Source organism: Anticarsia gemmatalis, chromosome 23, assembly GCF_050436995.1.
Source record: "Anticarsia gemmatalis isolate Benzon Research Colony breed Stoneville strain chromosome 23, ilAntGemm2 primary, whole genome shotgun sequence".
Taxonomy (NCBI): Eukaryota; Metazoa; Arthropoda; class Insecta; order Lepidoptera; family Erebidae; genus Anticarsia; species Anticarsia gemmatalis.
In genome coordinates, this window is record NC_134767.1 from 3,991,327 (window position 1) to 4,012,279 (window position 20,953).

A 20,953-nucleotide genomic window follows, 5' to 3' on the forward strand; every position below is an offset into this window, starting at 1 on the left:
AGGGAATATTCGTACATAAGTGGGGGAAGTCTTTGACAATAATAACGGCAATTGAACTTCAGTTTTGAAATTATCTTTATATTGCTTGCTATCCATTGAAATCGTTTAGAAATATTCATCAAGCAGAACTATCAGACCATTTAAAAGAAGAAATATGACGTCATTTGACAGGTAGACTATGTAAAATACACATAATATTGTGTAAAGTCAATGGTATCTTCATGAGTAATGTTCCAAGACAGTGTCCTGAACGCAATGTATTCACGTCGTGAGTGATTCATGGTCGCTCTGACAGGCTTTAGGGCTTCCTAACGGTATGTTGCTTTGTGGTATTACACCATAAAGGGTTAGTATTTTGTATGAGTTTAAACGCTATTGAATAGATAAACTACCATTAAATGTACCTGAGAAACCGGGCGTTAGTGTCTATTTTTAACCAACTCCAAAAAAGAAAGAGGTTTTAACTCCAGAATGCTTAAATCCATTTTTGTCAAATTTGAAAGTGTTTGTGAATTTGCCTGAAAAAAAGTAAACGTAGTAGTCGTCCAAAACTTGTTGCATTTGTAAAGATTCGACTTGGTGATGTTCATGTTGTTTAGATACTGCCCTAGATTCACTAGTTCCTTCGTCTGAGCAGACAGCCATGTAGAAAGTGACAGGTTTCGCCATTCAATACTCATGCGGTATTCCTCTGCCTCGGACCCTAGTGTTCCTACACATTACTGGATTAATAGGATGGGATTTATAGGATGAAAGATAATTGCCACCTGAGGCGGCATACTCTTCTATAGGGTTTAGATATTTAGCGACTACAAAACAGTAGATTGAAAATTGATTACACTCATGAATGTTGAGGTAAAATGTATAAAAAAAACATTCAAACTAAATCTTAGCTTCTTTATTGTATTTATTTCTCTTACATATAACTAAATATTATTTACAACAGCTTAGAAAAACTTAAAAACGATTAACTGGAACATAGTTTTTTTATTCATTTTTTGGCTGTATCACGTAAAGCTAGGGCAATTATATGGGCAGCCTGTATCACAGATCCTGCCAAATTATTTATCGCGTTTGCAACCAACTCCATATTGGCATTTGCGTCTCTCATCGGAGTTGCATTTTCGGCTTCCTCTGGCTTTGTATTCATGAAAGAGAACGTCTGTTCTTCGTCTTCAGATCTTGGACTTCGTTTCATTGATGACTGCGGCCTGAGTGGGCTTCTGTCACGATCTGATGCGCTACTGGGTGATGCTGGTGAGTGCTCTGGAAAAAAGGTGTCGAATTTCACTAGCTGCTATATTTAATAATTATCTCACCAATCACGATAATAATCACGAAATAATCAACAATTATCAGTATACAATAGATGGAAAAATATGTTTTAAGTAACTAGAAAGCTTAAACAAATTGTCATAGTAGACTTTATTATATTTTTTACTTACCTGTCTCACGTTCTGTTTTAGTATCAGCAAAATCTGGTTCTGTCTCATCTAAGATTGTGATCTCAACATCTTCAGTGTTTTGACTTGACTCCTACAATGAAAAAGTAGATTTGCGTAAATAAACCTCCTTTACTTTGAATCTTTATCCGTCGGTATAATATAATATAGTGTGACTTATTGATCTTATAATATTCTTCTTCTTATCGTATGGTTAGTGGCCAACCTAGTGTCAAAGTTGTTCAAGCCGCCCGAAGGCCTTTGACATGGCTTATAATAATATTATAATAATATATTATATTATTATTACTTTAACAATGTGTTAAACAATAGCTTTACTTGGGGGCATGCAAAGTCCCCAACACGCATTTGGCCAACGTGGTGGACTTATTGCCTAACCTGTCCCTCAAGTTCAGGAGTTCAGAGTAGGAGTCCCTCAAGTTTTTAATACAACTCCCGCACTGAGACTTGCTCTTGTGTCACTGGGACTTTTTACAAACATACAACAAATAACGGACACAAAGTACAAGTAGGCCCGAAATAGCTATTTGTGGAACACGCAAATAAATTGTTTCATGTAAGAATCAGTCAGTGAAAGCAGCTGAGAAACTTACATGTGAAGCACTCGTAGTTGCGTTTTGAAAGGAGTCGTCAGGAATTTGGAGTTCACCAACTATGGACTCCATACCGCCAAATACAGCCACTAGCCGCTGTTCAAGGGGCGTCAGCGAGGGAGGACAATCTTCCACACCACCATTTCTGAGTGACATCCAATATTTTACGCAGAATTTTCTCAATGTACATTTTTTATCAGCCCAATACTAAAAACAAATTGTAAAGTTATGTAAAATATTGTTGGGAAAATGATCTTTAAAGGGTTTTATTTTTAAATCCATGCAAATATTTAAAAGATTAATCATAGTATGGTATCCCTATGAAATGACCTTCACCAAATTGGTTAATAGATGAGAGATATTTTTTATCAAATTAAATATGTCAAGAAAAATATCGCGAATGGGTTTTCTAAAAAAAATGAGTCAATAACCATTTTTTTAAATTACGTGCTGATACAGATGCAAAATGAAGTAGGTGTATAATACGTACCTTTGCCCAGCTTTTTGCATCTTTCTTCGCACCGCCTATAGAATTGAGAGTAACAGCAATTTCTTCCCACTTTCTCTTTGTTGATTGTTTTCCTTGGGCACTGCGCATTTTTGCTTTGGCAATGCCAGGGTTTTCTTCTAAAAATTTTGCAAGCGCCTCTAATTGTCCAAATGTCGGTCTGCCCATTTTTGCAATCTGTTAGAGCTACTAAAAGTATGAATAAAAGGAAATATCTTCATAAATCAAATTTGAAATATGATAAAAAAATTACTATAATCTTGTTATTATTACAAGGAAAAGCTGAATAATAAGCAAAAAGGTGTAATATTTTGAAACACGTGGTATTTTTCTTTCAATAACGTATAAGCAATAACACACATTCAACTACTAAAAATATACAAGTAAGAATTTTTCATTCTACTTAATTCAATCTATTTACTTAATAATCAAATAATCAAAATAGCTACATACCTTAATCTTTAAAAAATATTAATATGCACCAAAACATTTAAACCATACACAATAATTTATAGTAATTGTTTGTATTGTAATGTCAAAGATGGCCGCACCGTTTTATCAATTGAAATTCCGAACGAATTCAAATTTCGTTTACAACAAGCGTACCGATGCTTCTAAATTGGAATCGAAACTGTTTCGAGAACGTTATTTAGATTGGGATCGGCGTCGAGAGTGAGACTAACGGTTGTGTGAGCGAGACTAACAGTTGTGTGAGCGAGACGGATGAAAACATGCGCAGTTAGATAAGACCGGTTTCGTCTAACCTCGGCCGCAGCCGTGTGAAGGACGCGGGCGGCGCGGTTACTATACCACGTGATGTGAAAAAAATGGTATGGTTGACTTTGCGTCTTCTATAGACTTGTAAATAATTTCACTGGCGTAACAGATAGACAGAATTTTGGACGTTGGTACATTATAATTTTGGTTTTAAGACAGTTAATAGGTATATTATTGAACGAGTGCATGGGTACAATCGGTACCTGGGAGAAGAATGAATTAAACAACCGTTTATTTATACGATTTAAAAGAAATAATTGTTAGGACCTTAATAATAAATAGTGGCCTAAGAGAATCTTAACACCGCGATTCAGATATAGAACAACGCCATCTATCGAGCGGTGCGGTAAACATTATTGCACGATCTACAATTATTATTCGAGCATGTTTTGACAATTTATCAAGATTCGATTCACGTTATGACATTGATAATATTGTATTATATACCAATTATTATTCCGTTCGGAGGTCTAAATTAATAATTTCTAAAGACTTATATAACACCAAAAAACGATCCCTAAAAAGCTATATTTCTAAAGCAGCATAAACACTCTATCACAACCCTTTCCATAAGACATTAAAGTGTCCTCTCTACAGCTTCACACAAACTAAAGAGACGCTTATCTTTGTTCGCAGTTCATGTCGATATTAAAACTAATAGCTCTTTTAAATTGCAAGACTTAGCCGGTAATGTACGAAAATATCTACCGACCCACTTAATTATCTGTGCCATTTCGGATGCAGTTTTGCGAGTTACCTTTGAGTAGGGTTTCCATATCGAAACATGGATTCAGAAAATAGTTATATTTGCTTATATTCAAATAAGTGGAATTTGTTTCTTTTTCTTTAATGTGTTCATTTGCTATCTATAGCACTGTAAGTGGCCAGTAAAAAAATGGTTTAAATAAACAAATACTTTCTTGCCAAAATTTAATATTCATCAGTTATATTGCACACTCTTGTATTAAACATACAATTGTTATATGCCCATCCTTTTTTTAAAGTGTGTAGATCAAATAAAGTAGTTTAAGTTCGTGACAATGATTTAATTAGCCACTTGTTATCGCAAAGACAGAGTCAGGTTAAAAATTGTTGGAACCGAAAAATCCTTTCAAAATCGTACATCTGGATACCCCACAGAAAAGTGATATAAAATAAAACGAGGAACATAATATCCGGATAATGGGATTATCCGCACCGGATTAATACCTTGCAAATTAGCCGGTCACTTGCTAGACATAAATATTCACCGCTGTAGGGTTAATAGAGAACATTGAGTGAAATCATTGTGGTTAGCTCGTTTATATGAGATTTAATTGCGTCTTGTAAGGCATATCTGAATCTAGATAATTTGATAATTCAGGGTAAATTTTGTTGAAGGTAAGTGGGTTCTAATGGACTGATCAGTTCTATCAAGTACTTATCAAGTGCTTTTTGATAGGTAATTTTTAGGTACTAGCTGACCCGCGCAACTATGCTTGCTTCACTTAAGAGAGAATGGGTCATCATATTTTCCGCCGTTTTTTGTAAAAAAAATACTGTTACTCTGCTCCTGTTATGCTCCTTGTATAGCCTCTAGCCTTCCTCAATAAATGGGCTATCTAACAGTGAAAGAATTTTACAAATCGGACCAGTAGTTACTGAGATTAGCGCGTTCAAAGAAACAAAACCACTCTTCAGCTTTATTATATTAGTATAGACAGAGAAAATTGAGTGAAATCATTGTGGTTAGCTCGTCATGAGAGATTTAATTGGGTAAGGCTATTTGGAACCCAGGTTATATCTGAATCTAGATAATTTGATAATTCAGGGTTAATGTAGTTACAGATAAGTGGGTTCTAATGGACTGTTAAATTCAGATCTAATCGGGGTTGTGTTAATAATAATAATATAAAATCAAGTACTTCTGCTTTTTGATAGGTACCTTAACAATTTCAATTTAAACTTGATGATGTTGATTTATTGGCCAGTTAATAATATTTTTCTCAGTATCATTTCATACTATGAAAATATATTGTATATTTTGTAAGTGCAATATATTTTTATAGTAGTGTTGAATTTTTTACAGTTTTTTTATTTGTAGATCTCTTTCCGTAAATAATGACGCGGGTCAAGAAACACGAAATCCAACCTTTTCGCTCGTTCAAACAATTATTTTACTGAACAGGAACCGAATCCACAAACCTCACCATGATGACTACCTTAATCAATGCTTCAAGACGTCATCACTGAGTGATCTCGATAATATAATTGATCTTCTTTGTCATATATAATATAATTGATCGTCAATATAACGAAAATAATAAAACATAATATACATAGAAAAAGATCTCGTAATTTGACACTCGGTCACACCCAAAGCCTAGTGAATACAGAAAGTTTTGCTGAAAGCCTCCTTCCATTTATACGAAGTGCCTTTAAAAAGTATAAAAAATGTAAAAGTATTTCGTACCAAGTACCTACTAGAAGGTAGGGTCGGTTGGTAATGAGCGAAGCGAAAGATGAACGATGGGAAAGATGAGATGGGAAACATTTATTTGATATTTTTATATTATGGTATTTTTATATTTGATAAAAAAAAAATCTAACCAACTGGTTAGAAAAAACAACAGCGAATGCTTTCTTCTTGTAATGGACACCTTACTGCCAAACAATAAAATGGTGGGGATAATTTGTAGGTACATTATTGAACTAAGATAACGTAATACCACTTTTTTGATATTAACGAATTATTACGCAGCACAAAATAATAATAAGAAACAGATTTGAGGATTTTAATTTCAAAAGTAAAAAAAAATTCGTTGTGGAAATCGAACCCACGACTCTTAATTTGGTAGTGTTGAGATGAACGGAACGGAATCTCCGTACCAGAGAAATATCCATACAATTAAAAATAATAATAAAATGGATGAAATTACATAACACTGAGACCGCGCTCAGAAAGCCTAAATAGAGCATTTAAATTAATGAAAGGTAACACCGTTTCTGTGAATTTTTTTGCACGGCTTCCCAACTTGCCTAATATCTACTTAGACAATTTGTCAAACTGAATTTTATACTTGTTCTACTTTTTAGTCGTTTTTATGTAAGTTATACGCGTGTATATTTCAGTGTTTAATATTAAAGCGTTTCTTTATTGTCGTACTTGTTATTATCATTAAATACTGTATCAATTGCTGGGTCTTTAAAATTATAATTACCGAAATCTATGCTCTATGATAGAAAAGCAAAAAAGGAGAGGTGATTTGTCTGAGATCCATAGGAGTAATTGATTAACATCACTAAGTCAATGACGGGTAACAATATAACCAGCTCTTAGTAAGAGGAATTGTAGAAAATTCTTCTTTACATGGAAGTATAATCTACTCAAAACCTAGTAAACAGTCTATTCTCTTTTAGGGTCACTAATTTAACCTCAACATCACACAAATACATACCACCAATCTTGCTTTATACTGGTCGTCATAAAGTTTATATACGTCTATTATAATTAGAAGGAATATATTAATTTTAAAATGAAATTAATAAAATATACATCCATTATGAATGACACTTAAAAGTATTTTTATAACTACTACACACCTCGAAATATTTCGCAAATAGCAGTTTTTTCAGTCTACTATGTCAATCTCATACTCATTAAATAATCTCTCCTTCACTTTATCAAAGCTTCAGCTCCTGTTTTCACAAACTCCTGTAAAATAAAGTCGACACTAACTTTTTGTAGTTTTAAAAAGCATCCAAGGAACACCTTTCAATGCGCTACAAGATATCGGACAAAGTTTAAGACAACTTTAACTTGTCTCGGCCAAGTTCTTTAGTGATGCAGCGATGAGGAAGTTTGTGTCGGATATTTCTTCAAAGTGAATTTATTAAGACGTCAATTAGTTAGTGAATTTTATAAAATCACGTATACATAATATTATATTGCAACGAGTCTTAAACGCGATTGAAAATTAAAGATTGAGAGACTGTGGTCACGGTCTATGTAATTCGATCGAAATGTCGGATGAACAAATAAGGTATCCTAACCTTTAATTTTCAAGAATCCGTTGCATTATAATATGTGTACTAGTCGAGAGTACAAAAACGTTAACATCACGTATAAACAGAACTAGGTATAGGAAATATACTCTTATTTTGACGTTTATTCCCTCCCATGCAATAGTCCTTAATGAATCTTTGAATAATTTTTTGGTAGTCTATAGCAACATAATAATATAGGGAGCGTATCCAATCTCCTGGCAATAAATAAAAATTCTACAAAAATAAAATCATTAGAATAACCCAACATTTTTTACTCAAAACTGCTACTTCAAGACAAGCAGTCACATATACAGTTTACACCGCTTGGTATATAAAAACGGTATACCAAAACATTACAATAAATATATTTTTAATTCAATGATAGCTTAAATCTCAAGTAGCTCTTGTACTGATTTCCAAACATTACATATTATCCGGGATTATAACGATTTACTTATATTTTCCTTGTTCTACATTTCCGATTTTAGGATACGGAAATTAAATTTGATATTTGAAGCAATTAACTTTATGATCTCCAGTTTCCTCATTCTTAAGTTCGAGTTATAATTATTAATCTGGCTGTAATTATCAAGTAAATTTTATAATTTAACTTGAAAATGTTTTCATACAGTGTTTTAAACCACGTGCAAAAGAATATGTATCTTTTTTAATGGGTTGCCTAAACACAATATAATCTGAATTATAAATCGCAGGCTTAACAAATATACACTCATGAAAATAACAACTATCTGTTCTATCCAATTCGTTTATACGTCATATTATAATGCACCTACAAACTCCATTTCACATTCGTACTACATTTAAACTTAATTCCACGTTTCATACTAAGTTCTGAAACCACAATATTTAAAATACAAACAATCTAACAAACAGGCCATTGGGTACTAACATCGAAAGGAACCAATGCATAAATTATCACTACATCGATAACCCTTCTCTTAGCAATAAATTCACCGATCACATCACTAGCTGTGCAAATAGAAAAAGATAACACGGAATAGTGGCACAGACATTTTAATGGAATTCCTATTCTGTCTTTTACCAAACATGGCGTCTCTAGCACTATTTATCTTAGTAGACCCGTGTTTTATAGCTTTTAATGGTTGATATTTTCAGGTTATACACTCTCAAGTGTGTCGTTTTATCGGATTTGTTACGTAAAAATGCAGTTATGATTTATACACGTACACACATAATCGAAAGTGTAGACAGAGGTGTATGAAGTATACCCACGCTTCGCTAGTAACTATGTTAGGCCCTTGTAAAAGGGGGCGAGCCTATTGCCATTTACCAGCTCTTGGCTGCTATTGAGAAATACTGTAATATAAATTAGAAAAGACTGACTTTCCGACCCGGGTACTGAACCTAAGACTTCATCAGCAGTCGGATACACTACCAGCCGTGCCACAGAGACTATGATTTATATTTGTCATTATTTAGTATCGATACTAAATTGAACGACGAACGTGTTTAGAGACGATTTCATTAAACACGTTCAATTTAATTAGCGGAAAAGTGTCTACAATTATTAATTTCCTTCAACTTGTAATGGCAATATTTAATATAATCTACTAACAACATGAGAATGGAAACACAAGACAGCCTATTATTAAAGTTAATCGTCTTGTAAAAGCACGACCTTAAAATCTGTACACTGAAGGTTCTTCCATTTCCAAATGTACATTTAAGATCTCAAATAGGCACACGCGTAAGCTTATTTGTTTATCCACAAAATTTAAGTGTGCAAACGTCGTCCACAGCACACAAACGGGCTATAAGCAAAGAAGATATAGCAAAAATGTTTGCATATTCATGAAGGGCCGGAAGATGGGTCTCATTTGCAAAATTAATCCGAAAGCCTAAGAATATCTTACAGTTAAAACAGCTGATTTGTTTCTATACTTCAGAGCCTTTATTAAATTTGCGTCTCCAAGTTTTGAATTTTAAAAACTCTCGATGAATTTTCAAAAATGTTGAGCATTTTTCTTTAAGATTTGTCATTGGCTTTTGATACGGTTGTATAGGTCGAAGTAAGGTCCTTGTGCAAGTGTTTGAAGGTCAGGGGAATTTAGAAGTTTTGAACGAGGCATTGTCTATAAGAAGCCTACAAAAGAAGAAAAATATTTGCCCCAAGTTTCGTGGACGATGTAAAGTTTTATTCGTGACCTGTTTTTGAATAAAAATATTTGGGTCAGTTGTTTATTTTTTTCTTTATGTTCCAAGTAGCTAATATTTGTTTAGACTAACTGGAGGTGTTACAAAAGAAAAATAAATTTTGTGAAATAGGTTTGTCAAAATTGGATTTGAATAAGCAATGTTTAAACTTGCTACCTAAAATAATAATCGCGATCTATCTTTTTGGATTGTAGTAATAAACTAGAAATTAGAGCGCGACTATATATGTATATAGATATATAGGCTGTGGATAGTGGTAGAGCCACTATCCACGGCCTATATAATATCTATCGAGAAGTTTTGTATGTAAAGACCAGTGCTACCGGTGCAGTACATTTTAAATGTCAAACTCTCGAAATCCTACTACGTCTAGTACTGACTGTAGAGAATCACGCTACTCCATGGTCTCCTCTTCGTTCCCCTGAAACAAATAAGAATAAATTAAGTTTCCGACTCTAAAGTTTTACTACACTCTCAACAAAACGTAGTCATTACTGCAACAATGTATTGGGAAAATAATAAATAATATTATTTTAATACTTAATAATTTCTGTAGTGTAGAGAAAATGTGCTGCATTGAACATTAAAAGCGCTCAACAGATGCAGAGAATGCTTTTACAACGTTACTTATTAAGGATAATATTCTTTCGGTATTTTTCATTATTAATACACAATATTATAGATAAGTACTTTTTATCCGACTATTTTGTTGCAACGAAATTATTGGACGTAAGAAGTTGAGATGTTTTTTCTGTTTATGAGCGGGGCTAATAATCGTGCCTCTTAATTTATTTCTATGCATCCTAAATAGTGCAATTCTGTAACACTATAAGCAATGGTAAAATTTAACGACATCAAACCAATAGGCTAATCTAAAAACCGAAAAGTGTATCGGAAATCTAATGCTAGATTTAAAAAAAAGCAGTTAGTTCTCAAGTAGGTTCTACGGCGTATATATAACTTTCAGGTCTTCCACCACTTAGGAATATTGTTGAACAAGTTCTCAAGAACAAAATCTCTAAATCAGTAGTCGTATTATAACATTTAAAGCGGGATAGTACCTACGTCGTGCGTCGTCTTTTAAAATTGTTGGTAAACAACCTAAAAGTCTTCCAACACTCAAAAACATTGTTGAACAAGTTTTCAATACATAATCGTATCAAATATAACAATATGTATTGTGGCAATGTTCAATGATCACTGACACTGATACTCGAGTGCTGCAGCCTCTATTTTGCTTCGTCTTGGTTGCCACTCGCCAATTTGCGTCTAACCCAGCCAGAACCATTGTCCTACGGTCGACTGCATAGAAGTGTGTAGGGATGTAGGCAAGTCGATGAGGATTTAGCTTTTTAAATTTTTGTTTATAAAATCATTTTTCTGAAACTGCGCGAAACTAAAATGTAATTTTAGTAGAATCAAGATTTGCTTGATTTTACTCCAGCTTTGTTGTATTCTTTCTGATCCCATTAATATAAATGTTGTTGAAAGTTCCCTATAACAATAATCATGTCATTTTAACTACTTTTGAACAAAGTCTACTGTCAACAACATACTACGGCTATAATACGCGAAAAATAAAGGAATTTGATCATGTTCCTTCAGTATGGCAATAAGCTAGAATTAGATATTTATTAACCTTTACCTCAACAATATAATCATGTCATCTAAATCGTCAGTTAAGTAACGGGACGTAATAAACAAACAGTCTAAATATTGAACTATATTTCTATCAAACGGAACTTCTTCATTTTTATAACAATTAAATCTCTGGTAGAGAAATTAACTGTGAATTTAAATTGTGTCCGTAAAAACCTAATTACGTTGAACTTTAGTACAATTAATTAATTAAAGCCACGTCAAAGGCCTTTCGGGCGGCTTGAACAACTATGACACTAGGTTGACTACTAACCATACGATGAATAAGAAGAAGTATAATTTACTAGCTGACCCGCGCAACTTCGCTTGCGTCACTTAAGATAATCATAATTTTCCCCGTTTTTGTAACATTTTTCACTGTTACTCTGCTCCTATTGGTCGTAGCGTGATGATATATAGCCTATAGCCTTCCTCGATAAATGGGCTATCTTACACTGAAAGATTTTTTCAAATCGGACCAGTAGTTCCCAAGATTAGCGCGTTCAAACAAACAAACAAACAAACTCTTCAGCTTTATAATATTAGGATAGATATTATCGATATTGTAGTACATCACTAGCTAAGCTACATCTCGCGTGCAATAGACGACACCTTAATGGTCGACCACTTCGCTCATTTTCTACAGCGCGCCGTTATTTTATCATAGTGTCAAGACTCCGTATTCTTACTGTTTTATTGTTCGAAATGTTATTTTATTCGATAGAAGTTTCATGTTGTTCGAATGAGGTCAGCCGTGTTTTGGATCTGAATAAAGTGTTTGGTAAAATCTATTTGTCGTTGTTCGTTCAATAAAATCGCATGTAATTTAATTTATTTTCTAACATACTTTAGTCGATTGTTTTCTTTACAGTTTACAGAATTAATATTTTTATAACCCCAACCGTTTTTAAACATTGGGGTAGCTTATTTTAATGTCTCATGTCACAAGAAGGACCTATTTCCCAGTTAACATGACATACAACTAAATACCTATAATTCATATTCTGGAGCTTTAGAAGATTTTTGATAGGTTTTTTCTTAATCTAAAGATATAATTTTAAACACCTACCAACTAGAATTAATTTATTAACTTTATACTCATAACAAACAATAGTTTTTTAGCCAATTCTAATTAAACAGATTCAAAACAGCAAGTTATTACAAAGTCATTGTAACAACACACTACTTGAACTGCGCCATGCGAGTACAAAACTTGGCGAATAAACGTTCTGCGTTGCAATTTGTTTCCCTTCCTATAGTCCACCAACTTAGTAGAGAGCCTTGTGTGTAAGGTTCTCGGCTGGTGGAGGTAGATACAAATCAGAATTCAAAACATTTCATGGCTAGATAGAGGTATGCAGCCGACTGTGGCTGGCTTGATACATCTAGAACAGTGGCTCCCAACCAGTGGTCCGCGGACCACCGGTAATGCGCGGACCACTGGTTGGGAGGACGAAGTCCAAATATGGTCCGTGAATGAATTTAAAATTTACAGCATCATTATTATCATTTATTTTGATTTTGATATTTTGATCCAAATATGGTCCCGGACTAAGATAAGGTTGGGAGCCCCTGATCTAGAAAGAAAACTGAATTATTATTTTTTCAACTCACAACTGCTAGGTGAGGGTTTCCTTCAGAAAGATCTCCATCTTTAGGGAGGGTTAGGCCTCGAGTCCACCATAATGGCCAGGTGCGTGTTTGGGAATTTCATGCCCTTAAGAAATATGTCATCACTGCTTGAAGCTTCAATTTGTGCTTGAAATATTAATTACTAGCTGACCTGCGCAACTTCGCTTGGGTCACATAAGCTTGTCAAGATTTTCCCCGTTTTCGTCACATTTTTTATTGCTACTCTGCTCCTATTGATCGTAGCGTAATGATACATAGCCTATAGCCTTCCTAGATAAATGGACTATCTAACACTGAAAGAATTTTTCAAATCGGACCAGTACTTCCTGAGATTAGCGCGTTCAAACAAACAAACAAACAAACTCTTCAGCTTTATAATAGTAGTATAGATAGTAGTATAGATAATTTAGAAGTCGTGCATGCCCAGGCTTTCTATTTAGTTGTTGGACTATATGGGAGCGTAGAGTTCGCAAGTTCTCATACAATGTTTGTGTTTGGGTCATACTTACAAAAACTAACAAACAGTTCAATTTGTATTTGTGCCGTTGTTTAAAGGAACTGCAGTATACTTGATTGGGGTGCATTTAAAGTGTTTCTGTTTAGTTGGATTCACGGAAATAATTTTGTTTTTGTATTGATATCACTGTTTAATACTGGCTGTGTGTAAAACTATATAAAATGTGTTTTTCTCTATTACGTATTATAATTCTGGCATCTCTATATCGAAAATCATGTAAACCTAAGTATTGTAAATGGCGAAGTGAATCTTGTACCATTTTATTGTTTTAAACCATGTTTTGGTACCATATTTTATGCAGTTAAAAATATATTCTATTCTATTCTTAGAATTAGATATAGGTTCTGCTTGACATTTTCGTAAACAAAAAGCTATTTTAATCCGTCAACTAAATGTGTCGAATATTTCTGTGGTTACACATCCTGCTACAAACCTGCTTTGTTTTCTGCTTTGTTCGAGCAACCGGCAATCGCTTGAGAGCAGTAAACAGCCTTACTATTCAAATAGAATCCGACCATTTTAAAAATACATAATTCAGACAAGAATTAATTCCAACTACGTAGAGAATTTGAATGAAGTTACAGGTGGATGTAGCTGAATTAGGTACCTAACTGAACCGTTCTCATTTAAATTTCATATTGAAGTTGCATCCGCTTTTATTCCCAAGTTTGTAAGACTTTGTATTAGAGAGAAGTGACTTTCTTTTTACGAATTCCTTTGCATAATAATTGTCTTAGTAATACTTTAAGACGCAGATTAATTCTTAGCGGTAAATGCGTTAACTGTGTTTCGTATAATGCTTTTAAATTTCGCTTTAATTACTTTATGGGGTGTTTGAACAATTTTTACTTGCAAATTTTTCTTTGTTAGGTTTTTTGGTTTAAGTTGAAAGTCGTTTGATTAAATCAGATTAGAGGTATTGATTTCAAAGTGTCGGTGTCAATTTGCATATTACTCATCGGGGATGCCTCGATGAAAGAATATTTAAATTTTGGTTTGATAGAAAGGGTGCTTTTGATAAGATACTCCCGATAAGTTTAAAAGACTGGATATATTTTGTGGTAGACAATGATGCTTTTAACATTATTGAAAGTGATTTAATTATGATAATACCTATATAATCTTATCAGCTGTTTTGGACTAAACTTGATACGAAATATATTAAAGTTATACAATTTACTGATATCAGGATAAACCAATTTCTACTTATTAAAAGTAACACCACTACTTTACAGAAGAGAAAAAAAATCCTGTACCTCGATTCTCTACCACTATCGACTATCGCCAACTGGTCGAAAAAAATTTCAAAAAAAAAACAATCAGATTAGCGCCTCTAGCGGGCGCAAATCGTGCTACTGCAACCTTCATTCAAAAAATCCACTCAAATTTCATAAATCGTTTGCCAAAAAACTAGACCATCATCGATTACGATTCCACATTCAGAAAACATGATAAAAGAGTACCGTAAATCATGCACATCACAAAACTAGCAGTCGTCAAGTAAAACAAGACGTGTAATCCATTAAGCTTTGTGTGTTTTGGAGCAAGACGCGAACTTCCGAACAATTTAGTCGCACACCGATGTACACACGCGCACATACGAGAATATACGCGCTTTTCATATGTGTGGTGCTTGTAGAAGTGATAGCGATATAACTGGTGTCATTAAATCTTTGATTTTAAAACGTACAGTTGAATTGAGAACCTCCTCCTTTTTTGAAGTCGGTTAATTGTAGTAGGTACTACGGGTATTTTGTCAAAATTAAGTATATTGTATAGAACTCAAGTGTGCTGACCAGAGTGTCAGGTTTGGTTTGACCTGATGTCTAAAAAGCTAGGAAACGAAAAATACGAATTCCTACCATAAATCTTCATTCATCTTCATTTCATAGATTTTTCAATCTTGTCCTGTAATGAAGTGCTATCATTGCAGAGATTAAATCTGATTCTTTAAAATTTTAATTAGTCCCATTATAAAATATTGTCTTTGAGCCGACCTTTAATTTCCTCATACATGCATGATTGTGCCTTGAATGATTTACAATTTCTTACCATTCGCAAAAACCCGTCTCACTTCTACAATACATTAAGCATTACCTGATTAAATAAGATCGTGATGACGTCACATGCCTCTAATTACTCGCTTGCTCTTATTCTCTAGAACATACGTAAAGCAACTAGTAGATAAGTTAATATTTGACCCAACTCTCTGTTGGGTCTGTTTACAAATGTCATCGGCAGGATTCCAGCTGATGTGGCCGTTATAACGTTTCCTATTAATTAATAGATCCCTTGTTATGGACCAGTTATGTCTAGATCTTCAGATTGTTTGCAAGTTTCGTGTTTGATTAGAATGTTTGGTGAAGGTTTTGGTGGGTGAAAGGGAGTGGCTGGAGATATTTTCTCTTAATGGGTGAGTATACCTAATATCAATTAGAAATGTGCGTGCTGAATAGATTTCTATTAAAGGGACAAATCATTTGAGTGTCTATGCCTACGAGGTGATGAATGTCAACAGATTTTTTCTATGCCAAATGGTAAGTAAATCGGATTTTTTTATGATCAAAACAATCATGTGTATTTACCACCATATTTCGCGGCAAAGTTAATATCCACCTAGTTGGTATGTTAAAATTATCGTTCGAATTCAAATATAAAAATTCCGATCCCTAATAGATTCCTATAAGGATGAACCGGAAGTGAGACCACGAGTCTCAGGCTCGAATTGTGAAGAACGAGAGTTCACTTCAGTCAGGCAGTTTCCTTTTTGTAAAGACAACTCTTGCACCAAGAATTGCTCTTATATAGCGGGACTTTTACAAACGTACAAACAACGGACACAAAGTACAACCAGACCCGAAGCAACTCGTGTTGGAATCGAACCACTGCGCCACGGAGACAATCTAATAACACAATAGGAGGTGGAGGGAGTTACCGTTTCCTATGACATAAAGTGAAGATGTTGCACTTGCAACTATTATTGTTGTACACTAGATACAAATCTTTTGGACTAAGTTGGCGCTAAATTAATGGTTTGTTTAGTCAGTTTGTCATTGTTAGTGCAAGCCAAATCTTGTAGAATACTGGCTGGATGTCCGGTAATACATCTGTGACAACTACAAATTGTTGTAGATGAATGCAGTCCGGAATATTAGTGATTTAATGTATGGAGTTATGTGGAGATATAAATTATTTAATAAAGTGGTCTTTGCTTATCAAAGAAGACTTAATAGATTGACTATGTAGGTACACTGTCAATTTGGCGCAGGCTGTAGTGCATCCGACTGCTCATCATATGGTGTGGGGTTCAATCCCGGTTCAATCAATCGATCAAATTACTATAGGTCTTTTCTAATTGAAATTAAAATAATTTTCAATAAGGATAGGAGCCCCGAGTTAGGAAAGGTGCCCGAAAGATGGCAATGGCTTCGTTTATTACATACGACCAATAGTGTTAGAGGTGAAACGTGCAACGGTGGCGTTACATACAGCTACCCCTTCCGGTATAGCAGGAGTGATATTATGTATGTCTGTTCATTGATATATGAAAAGTACAGGTTTATACGTCCCTTAGGTAACTTGATAGTAGTAGCATAAGTTCCTATAAATTCCCTCAAAACTCAAGCATCAATTGAAAAACAATCGCTCTTATAACAAAGTCGTAAATCCGAGCGTACTGGTAACTAGATAGAACAAGTGTCGCGGCGACTTCGGGCCACATCTAATTGTGTCCTCTTGAGAAACTTCGATGCAGTTACACGTAGCTATTACTGGAAGTGAACGAAATTGACGAAGTTTATGTTCAGGAAATGTATTAAGATGAGCCTTTACAAACAGAATTAAGAGTAGAAACATAATAGTCCGTAATTTAGTTTAATAGCCATGGAATCCTGAGTTTAGAAATATAACGATGGAAGTAGGTATTGGGCCATGGTTGTCTTGAGCGTGAAAATTATCATGAACCTGATCTCTTGAGTCTTGTTGTTAAGTCGGTTTATTAATCATAATACTGACAAAAATTTTGTACTTGTGACATGCACAAATAGGTACTTATAATTTGAAAGCTTTAAACACCGTTCCCGAAATGTCAGACATTATGTAAATACTTATCATCCCGTATGCTATAACCCGAAGAGTAGGCAGAGATGCTTGAAATACACCAGCGTATCACGGTCTCAAACTTAGTCCACGGTATAATAAATCTTTGTACATATAATACTTTTAATTAATACCCATAACTTTTAAACGCCATTTCCAGTAACTTTACAAACACGTAGTCCAGCGCACTTCTGATTTATATAGCATTGTCACGTGCCGTAACGACTGAAATAAGAACTAACGACCGTTAATCTGTTGTTGAGATAATCTTCCGTTACCTCCCTCAATAACACGTACAATGCAGCGGCTCAGGCTTTTTATAATTATGTGGGATTTTTGTGTGTGTTATCGAGGTTTTTAAACAGTTCTTGGAGTAAATCCTACCCTTGTTGAACGTGGTGGATATAAGGCCTAACTAATTCATTTATTCCGAAAGGAGACCATTGCCTAGTACTAGGACAGTATATTAACAAACACTTAATATTTTCTATAATAATAAACCGCTCAAAAAAGAAAGTAGAATGTTATAACAGTACGTGCTCTGATAATGGCCGAAACGCCTGACACAAAACGTATAGCAACATGTAACAAAACGCCACATATGAACAAAACGACAGGCGTTACTCATTTACTCCTTTGTTCCGCTCAGAACAATTGTACAAACAAATTAAAGAGTTTGTGCTCAAACTTACCTCGGCTGCAGTTAATAAGAGGCACGATCAAAGATACGCGGTGGAAGGAATTGCAACGCACAGCTCCCTTGCGAGACATTAACTTACGTGGTTACTTTACAGGGGTGCTGTTAAAGGGGTGTTAGGTAGCGAGTTGAGGAACTTATTTTTATTGCTACGTCTATAAATTGTTTGTACAATAAATCCAATATCCATAGCAAACGGTAAATAGTCTTGTTTTGTCATAATGAGAAGTAAATTAGTGGTAAAATCACACTATATTTTATTGAAACTTTTGAATGGTCGTAATTTATTTAAACTGTTAAATGGTCTATACTCAAAGCTTCTTACACTATAAAAGTTTTGTAGGATAATATTATCATTTTGTTTAAGAAACGGACTACTTTTTGACTGAACATTATAACATATTTTTCACCATTTTCTTGATATTTTTTATAAAATCTCGGTACGAAATGATTCTATGGCGCTAAAACTCTAGGTTATCGCTCCGCTCATATATAAAAATCACGGTCTTATTCGTACATTGGGAAGTTTCTATATTGTTGTATTAAACGTCAAAGTTTAAAGATTTATTCCCTCAGAGTGCTGGAGTGGTTTGTGAAATATTTTGTTCTCAAGAATTATTTGGAAGTATTTGCGTACGTAGGTACTTTAGTTATATGACAGGTTACTATAGAAGGCTGTAGTAGTTACGTAGTACATTCAGATAAAACCATATGAGACTATGAGAAACTACGACAATAACCCAAACCCAAACCCATGTTCTGATTTGGTTAATTATTTTTCGTACGTTTTTGGAATATAAAAAATGAGGATATTATTTATTTCTGACATGACTACGTTACAAGGGAAAATAATCCACCTTTCTTGACAGAAAATATTTTTGACGAAATTCTTTGAAGAACTTTACGAAAAACGTTTACTGCGTCACAAAACAGATTCTAAAGATGAGTCTAATAACAGAGTAATCACACGTACAAGTGTTAAAACGAGGGTTTTAAACGATCAAGACCACGGAGGACACACTTCTATTTATTTATAGCACTTTGACGAAGTTTTAAGTCTATGGCGTTGTAAAATTTACTACATAACCATTTAACAAAGACACCTCCATCGATCAAAAAGACTGCAGCGAGGGAAGTAGGTGGGAGGTCTAAGTAAAACGGTTGTGATTTTAGAGTGAGGACACAGGCTACAGATTGTTTGCTTCTCAGCGGTTTATGGAAGTAGATAATGGGGGCGTAGGAACGGCAGATGGGTCTTGGTTGAAGCCACGAAAGAAGCGGATGTATCGTATTTTTCCATTCTGAAGAAAAATACTCCTGATTACAATAGATTGCTTAGTTTTTTATTGCTTGTAAGTTTTTTCTACCCAATAATGAGCGGTAAACTTGTTGTTTTGCCCTTTTCTACCTTTGATATGAAAGAATAGATAGTTAGTTTCAATCATCAGTCACGTGCTCCTGCCATATGTCAAATCATAAACTCTGATATTTTAAAAAGCATTTCCATCTCCTAAATAACTTAACTATTTCATCTAATTGTCTCATCTTGGATATTAACCTGTCATGGACATTCTATCTAATTTATAGTATAAATAGCGAACACAATAGAACATTGCGTAATTACTCGCTATTTCCCTAGCCCCGACCGCGGCATCTTCGTAGATGATTCAGCGGCGCGCACTGTGTTAGTCTTTGTACCAACTTTCTTGTGCCACCCCGCAATGAATGTAGCCTTCGTATTTGTTCTGATATTTGTCTAAAACTACTACCAACCAGTTTTTGCTGTACTATTTAACAACTTATATTATGTAGGTCATGGTGAATTTATTTAGGAACTTTGTTTATCGGTAAACTAAAGTTTACTTAATACAGAGAAGTTAAGGTTTAATATAAAAGGAGAATGGGCACTCCTGGGCGGTCGGCGGCCATTAATGAAAGTAGTGTCAAATTAAAGTAATGGTAACTAGGAACAACTTTTACTAAGAACGTTTCGCTGCAATTCTTTTAGGAAACAATATATTGACATGTAAATATAATGGAATTTCATAGAACAAATATAATTATTTCGTGTCTGTAATGCATTTAATGTTGTGTAATAACGTTACATCTTCATATAACGATTGCAATGCCATCAACATGAACAACAATCGTACCTCGTATCTATCTATCATATGGTTAACCTAGTTTCAAAGTTGTTCAAGCCGCTCGAAAGAACATAGCTTAACGACTGTTATCTTAGTTCACAACAACCGGGACCGACTTTTTACGTGCCCTCGGAAGCACGGAGACGCTCAGTTCAAATACCACTATGCGGTCACCAATCTATAGAATGACCGCGCCAACGGTTGCTTAACCCGCAGATCGTTTACCGACCAGTGAACGCAACTGGCTATGAACGCCTTATTTTTTAAGCTGAGCATACAAGACAGGGCTTATATAACATAGAAGTGTATCATAATCAACAGTTAATGACAACAACTTAATGTTTACTTGTTGCGATATTTATATATTTATTTGTTATGATTGTTCGAAAATTAATAATGTCTATATTTATATGCAATAATAGAAATAGTACTTTTTATTTAATCTCCGAATATAAGCCAAAGATATGTTTTTATAGTATTAAAAGTGCTCAAAAACCAAAATGTATTTTATTGTCGCGTGTAATCGCGACAATAAAACTTCTACACAGTAATTACAGGACCAAGCTACATTAAAAAAACACAAAATCAAGTTTGGCCGCGGATCGCCCAGGCTCCATACTATTTTGCCCATTCTCCTTTTATAGTTAAATATAAGTTACATAAA

At 34.3% G+C, this 20,953-nt stretch overlaps 1 protein-coding gene across 2 annotated transcripts; it reads right to left on the reverse strand.

Moving 5' to 3' along the window:
* Window positions 1–914: 914 nt before the first annotated feature.
* On the reverse strand, window positions 915–3,182 carry LOC142983182 (uncharacterized). Of its 2 annotated transcripts, none has more exons than XM_076130068.1 (5): window positions 3,018–3,182; window positions 2,547–2,750; window positions 2,057–2,263; window positions 1,446–1,536; window positions 915–1,266 (listed from the first exon to the last, which is right to left on the reverse strand). In XM_076130068.1, the coding sequence occupies exons 2-5, from the start codon at window positions 2,730–2,732 to the stop codon at window positions 992–994; spliced, it is 759 nt and encodes a 252-aa protein (XP_075986183.1). In that variant the 5' UTR covers window positions 2,733–2,750; window positions 3,018–3,182; the 3' UTR covers window positions 915–991. The 2 variants fall into 2 exon arrangements, with proteins under 2 accessions (XP_075986183.1, XP_075986184.1); XM_076130069.1 differs by having other exon boundaries at window positions 2,547–2,753.
* Between the last annotated feature and the right edge of the window lie 17,771 nt (window positions 3,183–20,953).